The 12025-nt window shown below is 43.0% G+C and overlaps 1 protein-coding gene across 1 annotated transcript in view; it reads right to left on the bottom strand.

The window, feature by feature from the left end:
* Positions 1–9958: 9958 nt before the first annotated feature.
* The window catches only part of LOC124776997 (circadian clock-controlled protein daywake-like), a 42028-nt gene continuing 39961 nt past the window's right edge, over positions 9959–12025 (bottom strand). The window contains exon 6 of the mRNA XM_047252246.1: positions 9959–10264. Coding sequence (XP_047108202.1) covers positions 10113–10264 — 152 coding nt within the window. The 3' untranslated portion in view covers positions 9959–10112. The remainder of the gene's footprint in view (positions 10265–12025) is intronic.

The raw sequence follows: 12025 nt of genomic DNA on the forward strand, positions 1-12025 counted from the left end.
TCATTCATGTATACTGGGTAGTAGTGACACGTTTCGTGAGGCTTTCCAGGAGACACATAACACAACAGAAAGTAAGCCACTGGTACTGGAGACATCATTGTTTTGTTCCATTTATGTACTGTTCATAAGGTGTCAAAAATATCCAGCTTACTGTTGACAACATCTGTAATATTTTATATTAGCCGTTACCTGCGGGTAAGCTCGCATATCAGAAGTTTTATTAACATGAGTGATGCTAAGTAAACTACTGCATATGCAATAGCGTGTCTGCCTGTTCGTGTGAGCATAGCAGGATGCTTACATGCACCCCACTCCTCCAACCACCCCAGTGCATAACGACGTGGTTCGCAAACAGCGTTGCTGTCGTGACATGTATGCGGACGGCCATAGGCAGATGTGCACATGTATGCATCGCCTACATCTACATCTATATGATTACTCTGCAATTCACATTTAAGTGCTTGGCAGAGGGTTCATCGAACCACAATCATACTATCTCTCTACCATTCCACTCCCGAACAGCGCGCGGGAAAAGCGGACACCTAAACCTTTCTGTTCGAGCTCTGATTTCTCTTATTTTATTTTGATGATCATTCCTACCTATGTAGGTTGGGCTCAACAAAATATTTTCGCATTCGGAAGAGAAAGTTGGTGACTGAAATTTCGTAAATAGATTTCGCCGCGACGTAAAACGTCTTTGCTTTAATGACTTCCATCCCAACTCGCGTATCATATCTGCCACACTCTCTCCACTATTACGTGATAATGCAAAACGAGCTGCCCTTTTTTGCACCCTTTCGATGTCCTCCGTCAATCCAACCTGATAAGGATCCCACACCGCGCAGCAATATTCTAACAGAAGACGAACGAGTGTAGTGTAAGCTGTCTCTTTAGTGGACTTGTTGCATCTTCTAAGTGTCCTGCCAATGAAACGCAACCTTTGGCTCGCCTTCCCCACGATATTATCTATGTGGTCTTTCCAACTGAAGTTGTTCGTAATTTTAACACCCAGGTACTTAGTTGAATTGACAGCCTTGAGAATTGTACTATTTATCGAGTAATCGAATTCCAACTGATTTATTTTGGAACTCATGTGGATCACCTCACACTTCTCGTTATTTAGCGTCAACTGCCACCTGCCACACCATACAGCAATCTTTTCTAAATCGCTTTGCAACTGATACTGGTCTTCGGATGACCTTACTAGACGGTAAATTACAGCATCATCCGCGAACAACCTAAGAGAACTGCTCAGATTGTCAGCCAGGTCATTTATATAGATCAGGAACAGCAGACGTCCCAGGACGCTCCCCTGGGGAACATCTGATATCACTTCAGTTTTACTCGATGATTTGCCTTGTATTACTACGAACTGCGACCTTCCTGACAGGAAATCACGAATCCAGTCGCACAACTGAGACGATACCCCATAGGCCCGCAGCTAGATTTGAAGTCGCTTGTGAGAAACGGTGTCAAAAGCTTTCTGTAAATCTAGAAATACGGAATCAACTTGAGATTCCCTGTCGATAGCGGCCATTACTTCGTGCGAATAAAGAGCTAGCTGCGTTGCACAAGAACGATGTTTTCTGAAACCATGCTGATTACGTATCAATAGATCGTTCCCTTCGAGGTGATTCATAATGTTAGAATACAGTATATGCTCCAAAACCCTACTGCAAACCGACGTCAATGATGTAGGTCTGTAGTTCGATGGATTATTCCTACTACCCTTCTTAAACACTGGTGCGACCTGCGCAATTTTCCAATCTGTAGGTACAGATCTATCGGTGAGCGAGCGGTTGTATATGATTGCTAAGTAGGGAGTTGTTTAAGTAGCTATACATTTCACAATACGTACATTACGCAACATATTTAATAACTTTTGACACTGTTTATGTTCACCCATGAAGAAGAAAGTGTACCATCACCTACTTCACATTTCTGAGTGCTGACTTCTCTTTTTTCCTTTTTTACTTTCTAAAGCAGACGGGTTCTTCCTCAGGGATCAAAACATCTTCGTACCAAATTTCATCAGAATCAGTTCTGCGGTTTTATCGTGAAAAAGTAACAGACGAATACACTTTCGCATTTATAGAACTTTAGATTATGATATCTTCTTTACGTGATACAATTTTGATGAAATGAAGCCTATATTTTTGTTACCTGACATAATCATTCAGAACAGGATGTAAGCTGTTAGTTTTTACTGTAGTCTTCTTGTGAAAACCGATTTATTTGCAGAGATCTAGTGATTGTTTTAACTTAGTGATGATGACAAATGAATTGATTTTTACTAGAAGATAGTAGTATGAAGCCTGTATGTTGCTCCAAGCTATGCTCACGTTACCTGTGCAAACCCCATAAAAATTTGTGAAGCACTATTGGAGGTTGCCGCGTTCAATCAGACAAATAGATAGACATGACAGTTTTAAATAAAACATTGAATCACGGTAGCTTTTCGTTTCGTGATCTGATTTTGATTAAATAAAGCCTATACGTTGCTCCAAACTATTCTCAACTTACCTGTGAAAACCTCATAAAAATTCAGGTAGTGGTTTTGGAGATTAGCACGTTAAAACAGACAGACATGACAGTTTTAGGTAAAACTTTAAATTACGTATCTTTTTCTTCCATGACCCAGATTTGATGAAATAAATCATACATGTCACTGGAAGCTACGTTCAAGTCACCTGTGAAGGCCCCGCGAGAAATAGTCTGGTAGTTTTGGAAATGAGCGAGTTCAAATAGAAAGACAGACAACGATTTTATAGTTTTATTATTAGTATAGATACTGGTATTAATAAACTATGGCGTTGGATGGCGAATGATTAGAGTGTTAAAATGCAGTCAGACAGATGCGCTGTGACTAATAGTACGCGTGTAATAGCTACGGACAGTATGTTCAGTGTACTAGTCCAAGTACCAATTTCTTCTCTGAATTCCATTTCATAAAAGCAAACTGCAGGAAGACTTCGGGTAGACAATGAAACAGGCAATACGCAGGCCTATTTTGGTTTCTCCGTCGGACAGGGGTCTGGAAAGTGAATGACTTATGGTCCCGCAGGATGATGATGTCGACATGCCTATCAACAACTGTGCTAGATGGGCGACGCAGTTGGCTGGTATAGCTCCAGGCAGCAGAGGCCGAAGCCATAACATACTGTCTTTGGCAGTCCCTTTGCCCACTGTGTACATGGAAAATGGAACCGCGGACATGACACTGGTCAGCTGTCTATGAAGAAATTACGCACGTCAGACACAAAATTAGTGTCCCCAAGGATATCTCAGGCTAATTCCGCGTAAAACCGAGGCTAAGCGTGATAATAGCCTCATTTCGGCGAGGAAAATTTAAAAACCCTCAAACCAGCCAGTGAGACCGTCCAACCAAGAGATCGGCCTCACTTCACTGTTTAGCAGTATCTTCAAATCCATCCTTTCGCAAAGCACACATAAAACCAGCGTCTGCCCCTCCCTGTCAACCAGTGTGGCTCGAGACCTAAATCTTCCTCTGACGACCCATCCTACTAACTTTATATCCGTAAATAAATGTCTTTAAATTCGTTGACCTAGGGCTTTTGTGGCTTTCATAATCCAATAAACTTCCAATAAATTATGTCCACCTTATTGTATCCTTTCTAACCAATCCTATCTAACTATGAACAATACTAATTTCAGTGTCATCTATCTCACTGCAGGTATGCCTTGCTCCACTCCTGTGTATCATCTGCACTGCCACTATGCCTAAGCCCAAATCACCCAATCTACTCCCTCCAGTAAGCCGACGATACAGCCTTCCTACCCTTATACCCAATCCTCGATAAATCACAGCGCTGTTTCTAGTAGTCCCAAATGTTTTCCACAGGGTTGGGATTGATGATTTAACGAGCCGGTCGAGGAGAGGATCCATGAATTTCGTCAGACCTGTGAACACGGATCTTGTGATTTTGGACGATGGGAGTGCCCACAGCATTATCATCACGAAGATGTTGGCTAAAGGGTAGCACTTGGCCACCTTAATGTTGAAATAAGCCTTCTAGTTTATGTTCACGGTAACATGAAAGAGTGGGCCCGAGTCATGGTACGACAACACACATCACAGAACGACCCCCGACGTGAAGCACACCCTACACACGTTGCGGATTAACTTGCATCACTGGAAAACAGGCAAAATTGTGACTCGTCGGACCACACTGCACTCCAGTCAGCTATTGTCGAGTTTTCACACTATGTGATCAAAAGTATCCGAACACTCCCAAAAATATAAATTTTTCATATTAGATGCATTGTGCTACCACCTACTGCCAGGTACTCCATGTCAGCGACCTAAGTAATCGTTAGACATCGTGAGAGAGTAGAATGGGGCTCTCCGCGGGACTTAGACTTCGAACGTGGTCAGGTGATTGGGTGTCACTTGTGTCATACGTCTGTGCTCGAGAGTTCCACTCTCCTGAACATCCCTAGGTCGACTGTTTCCGATGTGATAGTGAAGTGGAAACGTGAAGGGAGACGTACAGCACAAAAGCGTACAGGCCGACCTCGTCTATTGACTGACAGAGACTGGCGACAGTTGAAGAGGGTCGTAATGTGTAATAGGCAGACATCTGTCCAGACCATCAGAGAGGTATTCCAAACTGCATCAGGATCCACTGCAAGTACTGTGACAGTTGGGTGGCATGTGAGAAAACTTGGATTTCATGGTCGAGCGGCTGCTCATAAGCCACACATCACGACGGTAAATGCCAAACGACGCCTCGCTTGTGTGAGAAGCGTACACATTGGACGATTGAACAGTGGAAAAATAGTGTGTGGAGTGACGACGGTACACAGTGTGGCGATCAGATGGCAGCGTGTGCGTATGGCTAATGCCCGGTGAACATCATCGGCCAGTGTGTGTAGTGCCAACAGTAAAATTCGGAGGCGGTGTGTTATGGTGTGGTCGTGTTATTCATGGAGGGGTCTTACACCACTTCTTGTTTTGTGTGGCACTATCACTACACAGGCCTACATTGATGTTTTAAGCACCTTCTTGTTTCTCACTGTTGAAAAGCAATTTGGGGTTGGCGACTGCATCTTTCAACACGATCGAGCACCTATTCATAATGTACGGCCTGTGGCGGAATGGTTACACGACAGTAACATCCCTGTAATGGACTGCCCTGCGCGGAGTCCTGACCTGAATCCTATAGAACTCCTATGGGGTGTTTTGGAACGTCGACCTCGTGCCAGACCTCAGCGACTGACATCGATACCTCTCCTCAGTGCAGCGCTGCGTGAAGGATGGGCTGCCATTCGCCAAGAAACCTTCCAGCACCTGATTGAACATATGCCTGCCAGAGTGGAAGCTGTCATCAAGGCTAAGGGTGGAACAACACCATACTGAATTCCAGCATTACCGATGGAGGGAACTTGTAAGTCATTTTCAGCGAGGTGTCCGGCTACTTTTGATCACATAGTGTATGTTGTCTTGCCCAATGTGTAGCTTTACGCTCACTGTGACCAATGGTGTTATGGTGTTCAGAAGGTACCCGACTCTAAATTCCATTGCATGTATTTCTCTTTGCAGTGTTCACTAGGAAACTGCGCTAATTCCCAACAACCGACTGTCACACACCACTTCACTGCCGTGACTTATCGTCAGCAGCAGATGGTCACGTTACCTCCTGGAACCAGTTGTACTCCATTTTCAGCGCTCCAAGGCGAACTGATTAGTCGAGAATCCCATTATATTACAGTTATAGAACTGCTGTAGGCTACCGTAGGCTGTCGTAAGTATGTGTAGACTACGGTAATTTTCCTAGTAACTGCGGTCAGTTAAGGTCGTAACAGCTAGGTGTGTTGCATACCTGTCGGGCGTTACCTCATTTCAATCGCTTTGCTTGCGTATGAAGCCAATGCTCTACAGATTCCCCTATAAACGGAAAGTTGTGTACCGTCTAAAAACTGAGTGAAGACATGTAAATGGCCGCGTAACCCACGGAATATTTTTGTTCCACATAGTTCTCCTCCTGTCCGCTACTTAAAAATAATCAATATTTATACAAAGATTCAAACTGTCAATATTTAATTAATGTTTTACTCGAGAGTTGCTGATTTGTAACGTGAAACAGAGGCACGTTTTAGCAGAAATAAAAAACAGTACGGGTTTATCACATAGCTCTAGAAAACGCAATTTCCTCAAAGGAAGATAAAACGTAGAAAAAGTGAGTGGAAAACAAAAACGTATCAGTAATTTTTGGGAACATTTCTCCTAGAGTACAGCGGTTATTTTTAGCGCTCAAAAATGAACATTTGCAGTCACAACCGCAAGAAACTTCTTTTTTATGATAGAGCAGTTTCGGGCCTCACACCATGATGGAAGACAGTGGCTGTAAACGGAGCAGTCGCTACGACTCCACAAACGCCACTGCAGTTCCAGTTTGTGGTGCCGTAGCGACTGCTCCGTTCACAGCCACCGTCTTCCATCATGGTGTGAGGCCCGAAATTGCTCTAAAACAGACAGAAACTGGCAACCTCATGAAAAAAAAAGTTTCTGACGGTTGTGACTGTTCATGTTCATTTTTAAAAAACCTATCATACATCGCTTCCAATACTTACATAAAACATGTTCCTGTTATTGCTAAACAACTTTCTCACTTACGAATAATAACAGGAAACTCCTGTCTTTGGTCATGATGAAGAACGTTCTAATCAGTACACAACAACAACAATAATTATACAGAATTTTTGTATCTGTGCGCGTAATCTGTACTTGCGTCTAAAGTTTTTGCTTTGGGTGCATGAAAGCACAAAAGTTACGCTAGCTGCTAATTTTTATTTGTTATACAATGAAATTTAGATTTTTTAAGGATATAATATGCACAGTGGAATAACACTGAACGACGTGCAATTCTAGTTATGTGCAACACAAAAAAAAGATAGCTGGTTGCCTCCCAGTTCCTTTCTCTCACACATTCGTTTATATTTCTTTCCCTACCAATGCTACTAGTTCTTACACTCACTAGGTCAGGTATGTACCGCACCTAAAAGATCGAACCGTAATCTTGGAAGAGAGCAACTCTACATAGGACACAGGATTCTGCATGCAAAGTCACGTAAAAAAGGAAGAAGGCGTCTACATACCAGATATCCTGTACGTCATAACTCGTGAACGGAGAGAATTGAATGGGAAGATGCTCAGCTACATTTGTCCAGATTCTTTGTTGTAACTGTGCTGTGAATTGGGAACGTCAGTGCTCTGCTACACTAGCAACTCCAAGGTTTACTGCAAAATCCAGTCTTCAGACTACACTGTCAGTTTTGCAGCCACAGTCGTTGCAACTCAGCTACAGAGAGCAGTGACACAATGGTTCGTCAACATGTATTGTCATTCCGTTGTCCTGATGATGTTCCTATCCGGAAGTAGCTGATCACGAAATCGAATACTTCACTTTGCGTAAAATTGTGTAAAGAGGGCCGTCCTTGGTCTGGCGAGAGGGAGTAGACCTGGCTCACGGCTGCTTAGAAATTCATTGGAGGTAGTACGATAGTCTCGGGCTATTTTCCCAGGCTTGCGTTTGAACGCTTTGGACGGTCAAAGAAGCACAGCTGTTTCTCGTACATTCTAAATAACTACATGATTTGAATTATTCGCCCGAGCGGTTCTAGGCGCTTCAGTCCGGAACCGCGCGACTGCTGCAGTCGCAGATTAGAATCCTGCCTCGGGCGTGGTTGTGTGTGATGTCCTTAGGTTACTTAGGTTTACGTGGTTCTAAGTTGTAGGGGACTGATGACCTCAGATGTTAAGTCCCATAGTGCTCAGAGCCATTTGAACCATTTTTTAAAATTATTTGCCAACTGCTTGGAATACGATATTTTCTGCATTAACATTATGTTAGCGCTGTAAGCAGGGAAAGTGTCATTATTTCGTAAATGTGGCAGCAGAAGGTTCAGGCCTCAATCAGCTAATGCGTCGGCATCGTGTTATACAATTCGCCCGAAACAGCAGCAACAGCTATCTGCGAGTATTTGGGGAGAATGGAAACAAACTGAGTCTTCATTGTACCATATGTTACTGGAAAGCTCCATCGAAGGGTGTAATAGTAGTAATACAACTGGAGGTATCAACTGGACCATGTAGTAGAGGCTGTTGGAGGAATTTCGCCCAGTAGTGATCCTTCAAGGCTTATAGCACAACGTTAAGAGACGATAAGAGACAGCTGAAATCGATTTCTAATCCCCCAAATACTCTTTCGATTCAGCAGCATCTGCACTCAGACTATGTTTCGAGGAATACTGAAATTATCCCATATGCCATCCTTCCGATCATTCTTTCAAAAACTTGACCTAAATTTTTTAAATGATAATTTTTCGAATGTACGCGTCAGTCAAAGAGCATTTGAAATACAGATAAATAATACTTTGATAAATAAACTGCAAGACATTTCATTTTCACATTAACTACTCAACATATTCAATCAATGGAAAATCCTGGATGGAATGTAACAAAATTATGAGAAGGAAAGTTGCTACTTACCGTATAACGGAGACGCTGAGTCGCAGATAGGCGTCGCGTTTCGTCCGAAACAGCAGCAACGACTATCTCCGAGTATTCGGGGAGATTGGAAACAAACTGAGTCTTCATTGTACCATATGTTAGTGGAAAGCTCCACTGAAGGGTGTAATAGTAGCAATACAATTGGAGGTATCAACTGGACCATGTAGTAGAGGCTGTTGGAGGAATTTCGCCCAGTAGTGTTCCTTCAAGGCTTATAGCACAACGTTAAGAGACGATAAGAGACAGCTGAAATCGATTTCTAATCCCCCAAATACTCTTTCGATTCAGCAGCATCTGCACTCAGACTATGTTTCGAGGAATACTGAAATTATCCCATATGCCATCCTTCCGATCATTCTTTCAAAAACTTGACCTAAATTTTTTGAATGATAATTTTTCGAATGTACGCGTCAGTCAAAGAGCATTTGAAATACAGATAAATAATACTTTGATAAATAAACTGCAAGACATTTCATTTTCACATTAACTACTCAACATATTCAATCAATGGAAAATCCTGGATGGAATGTAACAAAATTATGAGAAGGAAAGTTGCTACTTACCATATAACGGAGACGCTGAGTCGCAGATAGGCGTCGCGTTTCGTCCGAAACAGCAGCAACGACTATCTCCGAGTATTCGGGGAGATTGGAAACAAACTGAGTCTTCATTGTACCATATGTTAGTGGAAAGCTCCACTGAAGGGTGTAATAGTAGCAATACAATTGGAGGTATCAACTGGACCATGTAGTAGAGGCTGTTCGATGAATGTCGCCCAGTAGTGCTCCTTCAACGCTTATAGCACGACGATAAGAGAGTCTTTTTGTTGTGCCTATCTGCGACTCAGCATCTCCGTTATGTGGTGAGTACCAACTTTCCTTCTTATAATATTGCTACTCAACATATTACTAGATCACGATACAGGCGGGTCATTCGCTTAACACAATATTTTTCCAATATTTTTCAGAATTATAAACAGAGACTCTATTCCTCTAGCTCCTAGGCTCTTCATCAGGAGTCTGTTTCCCTTTCGGTATGCCGGCCGCGGTGGTCTCGCGGTTCTAGGCGCGCAGTCCGGAACCGCGCGACTGCTACGGTCGCAGGTTCGAATCCTGCCTCGGGCATGGATGTGTGTGATGCCCTTAGGTTAGTTAGGTTTAAGTAGTTCTAAGTTCTAGGGGACTGATGACCACAGCTGTTAAGTCCCATAGTGCCCAGAGCCAACCTTTCGGTATAAAATGATTCAAATGGCTCTGAACACTAGAGACCGTGAGGGATCAGCAGTTGAGGTGAACATACGAACGCAGGAGAAGGAAACGGGAAGTGTTGAAGGGTACATATAAGGCACACGTATTTGCTGAAATATTTGGAGCAGCAGAGAAACTACTCCTAATATCATCGTTCCAAATCAGTAAAACACCTTGATGAAGAAGGAAGAGTGATTTAATGAGCTTCGACTCTAGAGGTACATCTTAGCGTCTACCCTAAAATGCTGCACTAGCGCCGGTTGCACTCTGAGAACGAGTGTAGATAAGCGAGAAGACAGCATCTAGCAGGTGGCTGGGTGGTGCGCCGGCCGCTACAGGATGAAGAGCTGCTCGTAAGGCACCTGCAGGGCGATGCCGGACAGGATCTGGCGCACCGCCTCGGCAATCGCCTGTGCTATCACGGGGCCCACGTCAGTTGTCACCTCCCGCCAGTTCTCGTTCAGGAACATGTTCGTGTTGTCTCCTGAAAGCCACACATACAGCGGGGTTATAATATGCAGAAAAATCTTTCCAGACGCTTTGGGGCTATAGACATGTTTATAGAACCACACGCTCTCTGTCACACAATTTCTCTTCCTCTCTCTCTCTCTTTGTCTTTGGCTGGCACGTGCCAGAGACAAACTTAAGGGGTCAGAGAAAGATAGAGTGTATGCACGCAGGTGCTTGACGTATCAGAGATCAACAAGACATATATCAGATGCGAATGTTTGTTTCTCATACAACTTCAAACGCCAAATCTACGTGTAGTAATCGCTCCTGGATATCTGGTGACGCATAAATTCCAAACCGCGTCGTTTTTTTTTTCATCAGTCTTCTCACTGGTTTGATGTGACCCGCCACGAAATTCTCTCCTGTGCCAACTTCTTCACCTCATAGTAGCTCTTGCAACATAAGTCCGCAATCATTTGCTGGATGTATTCCAATCTCTGTCTCCTTCCACAGTTTTTGCCCTCTACAGCTCCCTCTAGTACCGTGGAAGTTAGTCCCTGATGTCTTAATAAATGTCCTATCATTCTGTCGCTTCTCCTTGTCATTGTTTCCCACATACACCTTTCCTCTCCAGTTCTGCGCAGAACCTCCTCATTCCTTACTCTACCAGTCCACCTAATTTTCAACATTCTTTTCTAGCACCGCATCTCAAATGCTTCGATTCTCTTCTGTTCCAGTTTTCCCACAATCCATGTTTCACTACCATACAATGTTGTACTCCAAACGCACATTCTCAGAAATTTCTTCCTTAGGTTAAGGCCTATGTTTCATACTAGCAGACTTCTCTTGGCCAGGAATGCCCTTTTTGCCAGTGTTGGTCTGCTTTTGATGTCCTCCTTGCTCCGCCCGTCATTGGTGATTCTGCTACCTAGGTACCAGAATTCTTTAACTTCGTCGTCACCATCAATCCTGATGTTAAGTTTCTCGTTGTTCTCATTGCTACTACTTCTCATTACTTTCGTCTTTCTTCGATTTACTCTAAATCCCTCCTCTTTACTAATTAGACTGTCCATTCCATTCAGTAGATCATGTAATTCTTCTACACTTTCACTCAGTATGTCAATGTCATCAGCGAACTGTATCATTGATATCCTTTCAACTGGAATTTTAATTGCGCTCCTGAACCTTTCTTTTATTTCTATCATTGTTTCCTCCTCTTAAAATGATTTTTGTAAGGAGACGTACTATTTCTAAGAGTCATTAAGGTCATATGTCTCTGAAAACCTGCATTTGTGTACAATTTAAACACAAACTTTTGGAGACAACGCACTGTAACAGACCATTATGACCAACCTATTCACAATAGGCATAAATAGGTTACTGGACAACATTTATAATAATGCGTGGTTTCACGGCAAAATATACTGATAAAATCGTCTCGACCTTCCAACCGCGTCAAGCTTTTTAAAATCCACGAACTTTTGATGGACTATTTCTGAGTCATTGCCAGTTGGTGACTGTCGTGGTGTTGCTGCCGACGGCTGCAGCAGCCAGACGACAGTTATCACTTGACAATGACTGCAGAGTACTCTGTCGAAAGTTTGTTGTGGATTTTAAACCATTTCGTGCGGCCGGAAATACGAGAAAATTTATTACCCTAACATTTGCGAAATAATGTACGTTAAAACATGCAGTATATACACAGACACATTGTCTAAAATAGGAGTTCCTTTCTCGTCACAAGTTCTTTCCTTATTTCTCATTGGGGTACTTGTGCGGAGTTTCAGTTAAGTGA

Source organism: Schistocerca piceifrons, chromosome 2 (assembly GCF_021461385.2).
Source record: "Schistocerca piceifrons isolate TAMUIC-IGC-003096 chromosome 2, iqSchPice1.1, whole genome shotgun sequence".
In the NCBI taxonomy this organism is placed as follows: domain Eukaryota; kingdom Metazoa; phylum Arthropoda; class Insecta; order Orthoptera; family Acrididae; genus Schistocerca; species Schistocerca piceifrons.